This window comes from Camelus ferus, chromosome 15, assembly GCF_009834535.1.
Source record: "Camelus ferus isolate YT-003-E chromosome 15, BCGSAC_Cfer_1.0, whole genome shotgun sequence".
Classification (NCBI taxonomy): domain Eukaryota; kingdom Metazoa; phylum Chordata; class Mammalia; order Artiodactyla; family Camelidae; genus Camelus; species Camelus ferus.
The window spans coordinates 34969684-34982379 of NC_045710.1; the positions used below are offsets into that span (position 1 = coordinate 34969684).

The window sequence follows — 12696 nt, forward strand, 5'->3', positions numbered from 1 at the left end:
TTAAGGAAAGAATGAAATCCTGCACTCTCTGCCACTCCATTCTGGATTGGCATTAATTAGTTGAATCAATAAGGTGCCCCACACTGGACACAAACCAGCCAGGAGCCTCTGCCTTTTCTGTTCCCACACTAAGCTAATCCTTAGGAAGGTAGGATTCTGTTCTGTGACAGAAGATAGTCCTCAGCTGGGAGAGAAATAGCTTAAAGAAACAAAACCTTCTATAGTGTTTTGTGTCCATTAAAAAAAAACAAACCTAAGGATTAAGACATTAGGTGAAATTTACCCTATTGAACCTACTGCTCCCACTTCTCTGATAAGGATTAGAGCTAGTTGGTCTTTGAGTTGCCAGTTTTGTACTCCATTTTGCAGCTGCAATTATAGCCTTATTTAAGGCTGTAATTCAGTTAGCTCAGAATAAGCTACAAAGGTCTTCTAGCTGCAGGGTGAATTGACTATTTGGAATCAGGTTTCAAGAGGAAACAGGACAGTTCATTTTCTTCTTGTCTATCTGAACGTGACCCCAGGACTATGGAGTTGGCCTCGAAGGCAGGGAGTGAAGGGGCAGGGAGCCATCGACCAGTTGAGTATTTTGAAATCTGAGTTGTGTTTTTTTTTTTTTTTTGCCACAGCTTGGCAAGCTCTACCTTTGTTTTTTCACTTACTCTTTTGTTGGCAAGTTTCTGAAAGCACAGCAGTGGCTGGGGTACGTCAATGTGGCATCCAGGAGACTGGTAAATTTTTCTCTAGATGGCAGTTTTTTCAGAGAATAGGATGATGTGGCAATTAGCGTCTGAATGGATTCCAACCCATAGCTAGGCAGGGCCTGCAGTTTAGTGGAAGAAATATCCCTGAAAAATAAAAGGGAGAAAGGCTTATTTATTTGTTTGTTTATTTAATATATTTGATTCATAGACGGAAACTTCCTCTCAATGACAGTGTCATTCCGGGTTCTGAGGAATCTTTTCTCCATCTCGCCTTCCCCTTAATTCTGTGTCAGTTACTCTCATTAAGATCTGCATTCAAAAAAGCCGTGTTGTGTTGTTTTCTCATGTGCTCCCCAATATTCTTTTCAAGGCTGGGTGTTGCTCCTTGCACCTGCCACGCGTTCGTCCCATTCGCATTCTCTCTCCCCTCTCCTGATTCCTTTCTCCTGCTCTCTCCCTCCCTCTCCCTCTCTCCGTGTAGCAGAAGTGAAACAACCACTTGCTTTCTGAGACCGCAGGCACAGGCAGTTACATCAGCTTTTGTGCTCTGCCCCAGGGGGAAATATTTAGGGCCTCAGATGCCTCGGTCTTTGATTGATCACGCCCGGCAGGGTAGGGTTTCATGAAGCATAGGCTGGCTACGCTATTAAGAGCCACTGTGTGGCATTAGCCATCATCTGCCTTCTCTAAAGGCAAGCTGGATTCATCTGCCCAAAGCAAACAGGCGCCTGGCCGCGCAAGCAGAACTGTGTGGAAAGCCCAGGCCTTACAGACAAGGTCCTGGACCCCTCAGCTTTTGTAGAAATGAAGCAGTGTCCAAGAAAGCCCCCAAACAAGTTAAATGTGAGGGGAAAGAGTCACAGGGAATTTTAAAATACTGCCATCTTAGGGCTGCTGCTGATCCCTCATGAAACTGTACAGCTGTACAGCCTCCCCACACCCAGCAAACCGCCCCATTACTCAGCGCCCAGCACATTGTGGGGGGTGGTCAGCAGGTGATTGATGGACAGATGGACTCGACAACATGGAGTGATGACAAGTGTAAGCCCTTGGTGGAATAATCAAGGTGGCAGAATTTGCCTCGGGGACTGCAGACATACTGCTTTTGTGTCCTTACTGTTTTAGGAAATCACTGTTCTCATTCTACTTTACAAGTTATTATCCTAGATGTGTTAGGGATTGAGCACATGATTCTTTGCAGGCCTGGTGTTTTTTTTGTTTCTGTTTTTATTTTTATTTTTTTGGGGGGGGTAATATATATTAAATTAGGGTTCTAGAAATGGCCAGGTTTCATTATAAAGGAGTGAATCTCTGATGATAGATTTTCAGTCTCACTGAGAGAAGAGAGGGGGAGCTATTTTGGGGGTGTGGGTGGAAGGAACACTTACAGACACCACTTAAACCATTAAGTACGGTGAGAATAGTTACTTGAGAGGTAAGAGACTTAGGTCTGGTCCCACTGTTTTGGACAAGACAGTGTGGATGCCCACAGTGCTCACAGTCTTTTCTCAGCAAGTAGACCAAACAGCTTTTCAGGAAAAGACTGTCGTGCAGGGTGTCTTACAACCACACTAACTCGTTCTCGTGTCTGACCAAAGGCAATTCTCTTTAGCTGCTAAGTGCCCAAGTTGGTGGCCAGTTTGCTGTAAGAAGTCTGCCTACAGAGTGTGCTACATGTAATATTCTGAGTCTGATGTACTTTGAATATGAGACATAGAGACAGGGACCCCCACTCCTAGGGTCAGGTGGCAGAAGCTGAGAGACAGCAGAGAAAGCAATGGGCAGGAGCCATGAGGTTGTGGGAGCCATGAGTAAGTAGCCGTCCTGCAGCTGAGTGGAGACGAGAGAAGAGTTAGGGTTGATAAGGACAGGAGTTAGAAAGTGGAGAGGGTCAGGAGTTTGAGCGGCAGGGGTTAGGATGTAGACAGAATCCGGGTTGATGGCGGCAGGGAATGAGTAGACAGTGTCAGAATGGATGGTGACAGGAGCTGGGAAGTAGACGAAGTCAGGAGTTGATGGGGCAGAGGCTGGAAGTAGACTTTGGGGTTTATAATGGTGGGAGATAGAAAGTAGACAGAATCGTGAGTTGATACTGGCAGGAGTGAAGACATAAAGAGTGGGTCAGTTCATTCCTTCCCCTGATCAAAGCGCTAACGCCGCCTCCTCTCGCTCAGAGAACAGGTGAGGTCCTTACAGTAGCCACGAGGCCTCCTGACCTGCCTCTGGCCCCCCTCTGTCCTTCTGTTCTAGGGCCCTCATCTTGGCTCACTCTGCCATACTGGCCTCCTTTCTGTTCTGCCAACACGGCAAGTTCCCACTCAGTTCTCTCCATCCGGAATGCTCTTTCTGCAGATACATGTAACTTGCTCCCTCACTCCTTTCAGGTATTTGCCTAAGTAACACTTTTCCAGGACAGTCTTCCCTGACCATCTCCTTGAAGTGGTAACGCCCCCTCCCTAGAACCCTGTTTGCCCAGCCACCTGCGTTTTCCTCCCGCACGGCCAGCACCATCTGGCCTTCTGCGTGTTTTCTTCACTCCTTTGATCCTGGTCTGTCTCCCCGACTCTGCGAAGGCACGGGCATTTGTCTTCTTCTCTTACTCTCTGCTGTTTCTCTGATGCCTAATCCAGTGCCTGCCACATAGTGTGGACTTACAGTTATTGGACAAATCAGTGAAAGAGTGAGTAAACCAACAAATGAACTGGGCAACACTGCTCACCATCTTTCTAGTACTTTTCTCACTTACAAATCACATGCCTGTGGATTACTTTCCTGATTAGTGTTGTTTCCCCTACGTGATTGTTATCTCTTTACGGGCGGGGACCGGTCTCTCCAGCTTGGGGCCTGGTCAGCAGGCCTGTTCAGTCAGTGCTGGCTGAGGGCACTAGTACTAGTGCAGCAGAGCAGGGAGGGATGGGCCAGCACCTCTGTGGAGAGGGCGACGAGGCTGGGGCTGTGGAGTGTCTGGAGCCCTGTCCCATTTCCCCCTGAAGCCTGACTGCAGCTGTGGTTGTTTCCTGGAGTATGTTTCCGGCTTCCCAAGGCGTTGTGAGGAAACCACTGATTCCATTTCCTGTCCGTCTTAATTTTCCCACGTGTCCTTACACAAAACTCCCCTTAACTGAGGGAATGTGGCTCCACTCCTTTCACCCTCAGTGAGCCTGACCATAGCACCACACACAGCTGTACCCACGAGTAGGTGCTGGGGGGGACACCCACCCACCCTGCCAGCACGTGAGAGGGCCCTCCACTGTTTGATGCTGGTTGAACCATGTCTCCCCAAAATTCGTACGTTGAAGTCCTAACGCCTAGTACCACAAAATGTGACCTTATTTGGAAACAGGATCTTTACAGAGTAATCAAGTTAAAACGAGATCATTGGGATGGACCGGTATCCTTATAAAAAGGAGGAAATTTGGATATGGACAGACACACACACAGAATGCCATGTGAGGACTGGAGTTGTGCTGCCACAAGCAGGAGCAACGAGCAAGGCCTGGAACGGATCCATCCCTCACAGCCCTCAGAAGGGACCAACCTTGCCAATGCCCTTATTTCAGACTCCTAGCCTCTGGAACTACGAGATAACAAATTTGCTGCCCTCCCCCCCCCCCCCATTGGTGGTGGGTGTAACCCTTTCACATGCAGAGGCTGATTCCCCACAAACCAGACTGGGGACGATGTGGCTGGAAACCCTAAGCAGGGCTGTTGGGGTGCTCTGGGCAGGGAGGCAGGGAGGAGAGGCAGCACCCCTGTACTCACAAGATGCTAGGCCCTGTGGCCCCCTGGAAGGCTTCATTATGCATCTTCTCCAGGTGTGCATTTTCCTTCAGCTCCCTGTGGGGAAGGACAGTGTCCTTAGTGGAGTTTGCAGCTCATGAGTCAACAACCATAGCTGTGCACGTATACGTTTGGAGCAGCCCATGTGCATGGTGCTCAGGGATTGAGGGGACAAGGTGGGAGGCTGTGGGTGAAATGCAGAAAAGGCATTTCTTGTCCTTGGTAAAACTGTGAAATCACTGGTGTGTTTGGCTCCACCTTTTCTCTGCAATTTTCCCCTCACTCAGTGGAACCCTCTGTCCTACAAGGGAAAGTCCTTCCCACTCCCATCATGGAGTTTTGCACGTTTACTACCGGGCAGCTGGGTGGGAAAGAAAATGCTGCTCCAGTGTTCAAGGCTGAAGGGTGGAAGTGCAGCCCGCTCGGTGTCAGGCTCTCAGCCTCTGTGACCTTGGTGATCTCAGTGTTTGTTAATAGTAATATACTGAAGTTTGCAAATTCTTTACTTAAAAAGAAAAGTAGGGTCCATTCAAAGCTATCCCTTTCATCCTTAATGGGACTCTTTCTTTCAGCAGGGGAGGAAGGACAGCCTGTATAGAAAACTGCCCTGGAACCTGGGTGCCCCACAGGTCTGTGCATGTGCATGATCATCACCAGGTGTGCATGTTGTAGAAACAAAAAGGTAGAGGGCCACTGATCTTAAGGCTGTGGAAGCCAAAAGCTGCTATGGCAACTTCTGTTCCCTTTAATTCAAGACAGCTTAGGGTGAACTGCTCAGGACCAGCTCAGCCTGGCCCTGTTGAGCAGTGTCTGGGCCCTGGCACTGGTGTCTCCAAGCACAGGCCTTTCTCTGGGTGGACAAGGGAGCCGGGAGAGGAGTCCCTGGGCTCAGACTTGCCAGCTTACTGTTGATCACTTTCTTCCTACAAGGGAAGGGCAGCATCTCAAAGAAAACCCTGTCCAGGAAAAGCCTGGACAGTGGGCACAGTGGACACCCACCGTGCGACATGATTCTTCTGCACCACCACATGCAGAGTAAAACCACCTGCACCCGCTCCCCTATCCCTGGCAGGATCCTTGGTAATTACCTGGCTCATCTCATGGCTTTACATCTTCCTCATCATCTTTTTCTGCAAGTCTCCACATCACGCCTGCCATTTAAAAACTGCCAAGGTCCCTAATCTTAGTCCCTTGGTGGCTGTTTTCCACATGCTAAGCGTTTTCCTTGGGAAGCCTCAGCCCTTTCATCACAATGCACCCGTCAGTCTCACATCATCCCATCCCCTGGGTATATTTCCACCTTCAAAGACATGAGGTTGTCAGAGTCAATTGCTATTGAAAATCTGAATCAAAAGAAAATTCCTTCCCAAACCGCCATGGCTCTTCTTCCTGATTTGGTTAATTTTAATTATGTTCAGTTATGGTCATAAATCATTAAAACCAGGTTCTGTGGGCAAATAATCCTCATGTCAGCCAGGTCAAATTAATTGTTCAAATTTTATGACAGCAATTCACATGTTTTATTAAAACTCGGATCTTTCTGTATAATGATAACTGCATTATGTAACTTGGTCAAAAATAGCTCAGATTAATCTACCACACTTTTCTGGGGGTCGCTTTTCAGAAATTTCTCAAGGGACATGGCCTTCTAGGTATGAGATGCAAAGGCAGGATGGCCTTTGAAGTGCAGTGGGAGAATCCCCAAACTCCAGCCAAGGCTGGGAATGGTAGGGACGGACTCTCAGACTCCCTGGAGGTGTCTGAGGGTAACCACCCTATCCTGCCTTAGTAAGTAGTGTATTTGAGGACTTTGTAGGGCTTTGGTGTCATTATTCTGAACAGCTTGTATCAGGAAGGTGTAAGAAACAGGACTGGATTGTATAGTTTGAAAATACTGCTTAACAGTTTTGAAACTAATCTGCCTGCCCTGCTCAGGCCCTTCAGAGGGTCTTACTGCCCTAAAAAGAGAATTCAGACTCCTTCCCAGTTCAGAACTCTGTCCTGCTCAACTTGCTCCTGCTACATCATCCAGTCTTCCTCTGGCCTCGTCTCAATTCCTGGAGCTTAATGACTTCTTTTCTTTCCCAATTCTGGTCCTTCGCACATGCTGCTCCCTCTTCCTGTAATGCGCTTTCTCTCGTGATTGCCAGTGCTGACTCCTTGTCGTCTTCTAGGCTCAGCCTAACATCATATCCTTAGTGATGACGTTCCTGAGCACCTGACCTAGAGTCAGTCACCCCCTGTACTCTCAGACCTCAGTGATGGGTTATTTCCTTCCTAGTATGTCTTACTACCTGTAATAATTTCATTTATTAACTTGTCTTTTTGTCTATCTCTTCTGCTAGAACGGAAACTTCATGAGGGCAGGGACTGTTTCCACTGTATCATTGCAGACCCCGCACTTAATACAGTGCCTGATATGTTGGTGATGCTCAGTAAATGTTTGTTGAATGAATAAATGAATGAAACTGATTTGTGTTCTTGGTTTCCTCTTTCTTGCAACAACGAGGGGTGGAGAATACAGAATCTTGACTAATGGGACTTTTCTAAGTCCACATCCATTTTGGCGTCTCTAAGGCGGTTGGGACCCTGCTGACCGAGGACCTCCCTCCTGCCCTGCTTTCACTGACCTCCCAAAGATGTACTATGCTGCTCATCCCCTCACCTCTGCTTCTGCTCTGGCTTCTTTGCCTTGTGTCTTATTTTCCCCCAATTTTATATTTAATCCTCTTATTTTTCCTCCTTGTCCAGGTGATGTCAGCCACAAAGGACTTCAGCTACCCCTCTCCTCACATAATTCTGACTCCCACGCATCTATCTCTGACTGCCCCTTCTGACCCTCTGTCCTCCCTGTTAACCCATGAACCAACCTTCTTTAAGCACCCCTCTCACATTTCCAATCCAGAACTAACAGCTCATTCTCTACAGGGGAGTTCCAAATTCTTTACTCTAGCATCAAATTCTTCCTGCTTTGTCCCTAATCCACATCTAAAACTTTTTACAATGTACTATTTGCTGGTCTGTGAACACATCTCCTGGTTCCTCCTCTGGGCTGTTCTTGTCCTCTGCCCAGAATGCATTTTCCTTCCATCTTTTGCTTGTCCAAGTTAGGCCCAGCTCAAAGCCTATCTCTCTCATGAGGCTTCTCTAATTTCCTTCTCGTCTGCCTTTGAAATCCTAGAGGACTTTATCTCTCTCACAGCGGACATCATGCTTTGCCTTCTGTTTCAGCAACTATTGAGTGTATAGTTTATCTACCATATGGAGATGTTTCTTCCTAGGCTGTAAGCTTCTGCAGGGCAAACACCAGGGCTTATTCATCTTCATTTCTCCTCAAAAGATAGCATGTTCCTTCAAACACAGCTGAGGCCTGGCAAACCTTGTTGAGTGAATAACAGAATGAGGCATCTGAGAGTACTGGGCCGGGAGAGGATAAGCCTCTGGTTTTAATTTGGCAGGAACAGATTCAATTGGGCAGAGTGAGCCCTGCCTTACATTCAAGTCAAGAAAATGAGGGAAAGTCCACTCCATGAAGGACAAGTTGTTAAAAAGCTATCATTTCTTGAGCACTTAGTATGTGTCAGACCTGTGCTAAGAGGATAAAAATCAAACCTTATTTAATTATTCATTCATTCATGATGACTTAACTAGGTAATAGGATAAATAATTAATAATTGGCACCTATTCTATGCCAGGCACTATGCTAAATACTGAGGACAGAAAACATACCATTGCATTTGGTGGGGGGATCGTCAACACAAGCCTATTAGTGGCTCCATTTTATGGATGGAAACACTGTGGCCTAGACAGGTTAAGTAACTTACTCAAGGTCAAGTTGATAAATCGTGGGATTGGAGTTTGGGTCCCAGTTAGTGACTGTTTAGAGCTGTTCTCTAAGCCACCACGCTATATAATATGGTATCAATATAACAGGAGCTATGGTTAGTATCTATAGGTAAAATGAATAGTATATTGTATAGACTTAGCTGTTCAACTTCAGACTGGCAGCATCGGCATCTCCTGGGAGCTTGTTAGATTTCAAATTCTCAGGCCCTCCCCTAGACCTACTGAATTACAATGTTTGGTGATGGGGCCTGGGACTCTGTGTTTTAACAATCTCTATGTTATTTTTATGAATGTTAAAGAAGCACTGCTGTAGACCCTGGTTCATACATATGACTTATTTTCTGCAAAAGCCTTTTCATTTGTTTGTTTTCCTTAACTCTGGCTTTAGTTGAACCTTCTACCTGCTCTTAGTTTTTATTTGGCACAACTGTAGGATGACCATCACCTTACCTGTACCCCTTATGATTCCAACAGCCACAGCCCTGCAAGCTTTGTGAATGAGCCACTGTTTTAGAAAAGGAGCCATGGAAACAAAGAGAGGTTGAGAACCATGAAGGAGACAGTAGGGATGCTTTCCTAGGGTGGAAGGCTATTAACACTTGGGACTAGGATAGGGAGCGGTGAAAATGCAAAGCTCTCTCACCTTGTGGAAAGTGAACCCCTTACCCATCCTCCCTAGCACCCTCTCCAGCAGCAGGGAGACAGGATTTTATGTGGGCCCACTGAGGCTGATTAGGCTGGTAAATGGCATTATCCAATTTCTCTGCACTGGGGCCAGGAGAAAGAATTGTTTCCTGAAATTGTGCTGCCTCTAACACACCATCGACCTGAGCACGGGGACTAGAGAGGGAGGCTGTGAGATGAAGGAGCCTAAAGTAGGGTGTTGAATATTTCAGCAAACTGTCAACTTCAATGTATCTAGGCTGCATCTGTCTTTGAAATCAGGGTGCTCTGGGGTTTCCAGCCAGCCAGTTGCCTAGTAACATGCGTGAAACACTGAGGACCAGCCACTTGAAAGTTTATTTTTGTCCTGAGTTAGTTGCTGAAGATTAAATGTTATCTGGTAGCCAGAGTAATATTTCATTTTTATTCATGAGCTGGGGAAAGAAACACATACTTACAGGGAAATCAGCGTCGTCCCGTTGAACGCATGGCTTTGTATTTCTTCAAATCCATTTCCATATAGTTTGCTGAAGAGGGAGGAGAGAAGGTTCAGGAGCGAAAGAAACATAGTTTGAATCACATTCTTCCTTCTGTGACATTTATTACTAAGATAATTACTGGCATTTACAATGTTTCTCTAGCATTTTAGATTCCAAGGGCCTGGTAAGATGAGACTTTTCTAGCAGTAGTTTGCTTGCACCGCCACTGCCAGGACCGCCGCTGATTTGTTAAGTGTTTATTAAGTGCCAGATGTTGATCAGCCATCCTACATATATTTTATGATTTAATCTTCACCTTCATTTCCATTATACCTAAGCCTTAGTGTAGTTGTGTAGCTTGCTTGAGGTCAAAGAAGACTGGTAGAACTGGAATTTGAGGGTAATGCTCAAGTCTTGCCTCTGGTTCCACAGGCCTGTGTGGGTGGACGGGCTCCCCACATTGCTGAAAGCTGAGGGCGGAGGAAGGCTCCAGTACTGAGGTAGCATTTCTTTTGCTTGGATGAATATGTGGTTGTGCTGATGTCATGTTTTGTTCCACAACCAAGAAGATTCCAATGTCTGTAAACAGTTATTCAAGATCCATTATGTGGATAGTCAAATCAATTTAGTTGGATACAGTCAGCAATTTAAAAAAAAAAACGAGATGAAACAGAATAGAGCAAAATGGAAAATATTAGAGTATGTTGCAGGTAGTCAGGTTAGTACTGTTTATGAAGTTTTGTTCCACCATTTTTGTATGTTATATACATGTGAGTGTATGTATATGTATATACATATATGTCTGCCCAGAATAAGTCATAAGACACTCCTTAGAACTCAGGTGCTGGGAGATGTTAGAGCCAGAAAAGAGCTTGGAGAGGCTCAAGTGGCACCCCTTCATTTTACAAAGAAGGAAATAGGCTCAGAGAAGAAAGTGACTTGTCTAAAGTCCCCAGCAGGCAGAAGTGAGACCAGAGCACTCTTCATCTGGGGCTGCTTCTAGCACATCAGTTTTGCTGCTTGGTTTTACTTTTCTGCCCTGCCATATCCACATGGCCCCTCTTCCTCCTCCTGTAGAGTTATGTTCAATGTCATGTTCTCGGTGTGGCCTTTCCTGGCTGCCCTATTTAATCTACCATCCCAGCATTCCGCATTCTCTGTCTCTCTCCTCTGATTTCCTTTATCACCATCTGAACCGTATATTGTCTACCTCCCCCAGCAGAATGGACACTTCATGAGAGCAAGGATTTCAAACCGTTCTGTTCATTACAAAATCCTCTGCATCTGGAATACTGCCTGGCACCTGGGAGGATTATAATAAATCTGTTTTAAATGAATTACATGAACAAATTGATATATATATCAATATATATATAATGAATTTCTTACTGTAAATCATGGTCAAGCAAATTTGAAAGCTACCGTCTCAAATAGAAATATTTCTATAAGTTCTGCATGAACAATGATACAAGACTCAGGTGAGAATGGGCTGTGGTATGATATAAAATTAAGCTTCTACATCTGCCAAGATGCTGGCTTCCCTTTGCAGGGTTGCTGACAGCTGCATGGCCATGTCAGGAACAGGCTGGGGGCTGTGACTTGAGAAGCAGTTTAGACACTGTCTCCACCTGCTCCTCCTCCAGGTGGCTGCTGTCCACACGGGTTCTCTAGCCTTTGTTAAATAGAACAAGCAGGGGATTAAATTTCATTATATGTCTATGTGTGTAATATGTATGTATGTAGTATGTGTGTGTGTGTGTGTGTGTGTGTGTCAGGGGGGCATCTCTTTCCATAAATGCACACCTGAGACAAGCCAGTGTAAACAGAAACATAAGTGGGACTCAGTGTTGAAGCATGAGACTGGAACCCTGAAATTCAGGAAATATAGAGATTACAAAATAGCTTCTAAGTCTCCTTATTAGACTGAATTCAGAGAGAACAGAGAGCATATTTAATTCATCTTGTAAAGCTCCGGATCTCTCATGATGCTTACTGTCTAGCACAAGCTCAGTCCGCAGGCTGGGGAGCCAAGGCCTTGCCCTTCCAGTGGAGTAAGAACCTTCTCTGGCTGCCCCTGTTTTCCTGTGCTTCCTTCTGTAATTCTTCCGGGTTTACAGCATCACACATGAGCTCTTTACTGTATCCTGTGACAGATTAGTGGACGCCATTTTTCAGTAGTTTACTTTCCTATTTATATTGTAGAATCTGGAGGGGAAGGCACTTGGTTTATCTCTGTTGTCTGTGGAATTACATACAACATTTTTGCCTTCTCAGCACACTCCCACTGGAATTCTCTTTTTATTTTACACTTAGAATATTATTCTTTGGCTGTCTCTTGTCATTTGGGAGGTTTGCAGTCCTTTATAGTAATCTCTTTTAGATGAAGAAATCACACTGGTCTTTCCTCTAAACCTCTTTGAAGGTAGATTTCTTAGAGTCTAGGCCAGTGTTTGTCAAATTATTCTTCTCCATCCACTGAATCAGAATCTTCTGGAGCTGCCTGGCCAAAAATGCAGACCCAGGCCTACTGACCACATGCACTGCAGACTTACAGAACCAGAATCTGGCTGTGATACTGAGGAATATACACTGTTATGACAAGCTCTCCCAGTGAGCTTCGGGCATGCCACTTTGGGATCCCTCGCCCTAACATGTATCATAGGATGATGCGGCTCTCATCATTTCCACAGTGCAATTCAGATGGTCTGCTGGGCAGAACTGAGTCCAGATTCTGGTCCTCTTACTGCTTTCTCTACCTTCTAAGTGGTGGTACTACATGTATAGGAAAAGTAGCTCCCACTCTGCTGCCAGTACTTGTCTGGATGCCCTTTCCCCATCACTGTTATGAGATACCCTGATCCTACCTTTGGTGCATATTAGGATTTTATACTTTTTCTGTGGGGCTTACGATGCCATTGCTCTAACTACAGCCTCATGGTGAAGTCTGCAAGTCCTGAGTCTAACTGCCTAACCTTGAATCCCAGCTCCTCTACTTATGAGCTGAGTTACTTTCCGCAAGCTATTTAACTTCTCTGTGTCTCAATTCCCTAATCTGAAAACAGGGATGATAACAGTCTTGCCCTCAAAAGGCTGTTTGTTGTAAGGATTGAAATAGTACGTATACACTAAACACTTAGAAATAGGTTCTGGAACAAAGTGAATGTTAAATGTGTTGCTCCTGTGATTATTATTATGGTTAACAGTGGCTTCCAGCTCTCTGGCCA

At 45.6% G+C, this 12696-nt stretch overlaps 1 protein-coding gene across 8 annotated transcripts in view; it reads right to left on the reverse strand.

Moving 5' to 3' along the window:
* Window positions 1–12696, reverse strand: part of LHCGR (luteinizing hormone/choriogonadotropin receptor) — a 54922-nt gene that overhangs the window by 10369 nt on the left and 31857 nt on the right. For 7 of the 8 annotated variants that reach the window (XM_032497494.1, XM_032497487.1, XM_032497489.1 and 4 more), the window contains 3 exons: window positions 9452–9520; window positions 4467–4541; window positions 663–848 (listed from right to left, as the gene is read on the reverse strand). In XM_032497494.1, coding sequence (XP_032353385.1) covers window positions 663–848; window positions 4467–4541; window positions 9452–9520 — 330 coding nt within the window. The remainder of the gene's footprint in view (window positions 1–662; window positions 849–4466; window positions 4542–9451; window positions 9521–12696) is intronic. The other variant, XM_032497490.1, reaches the window with a different exon arrangement.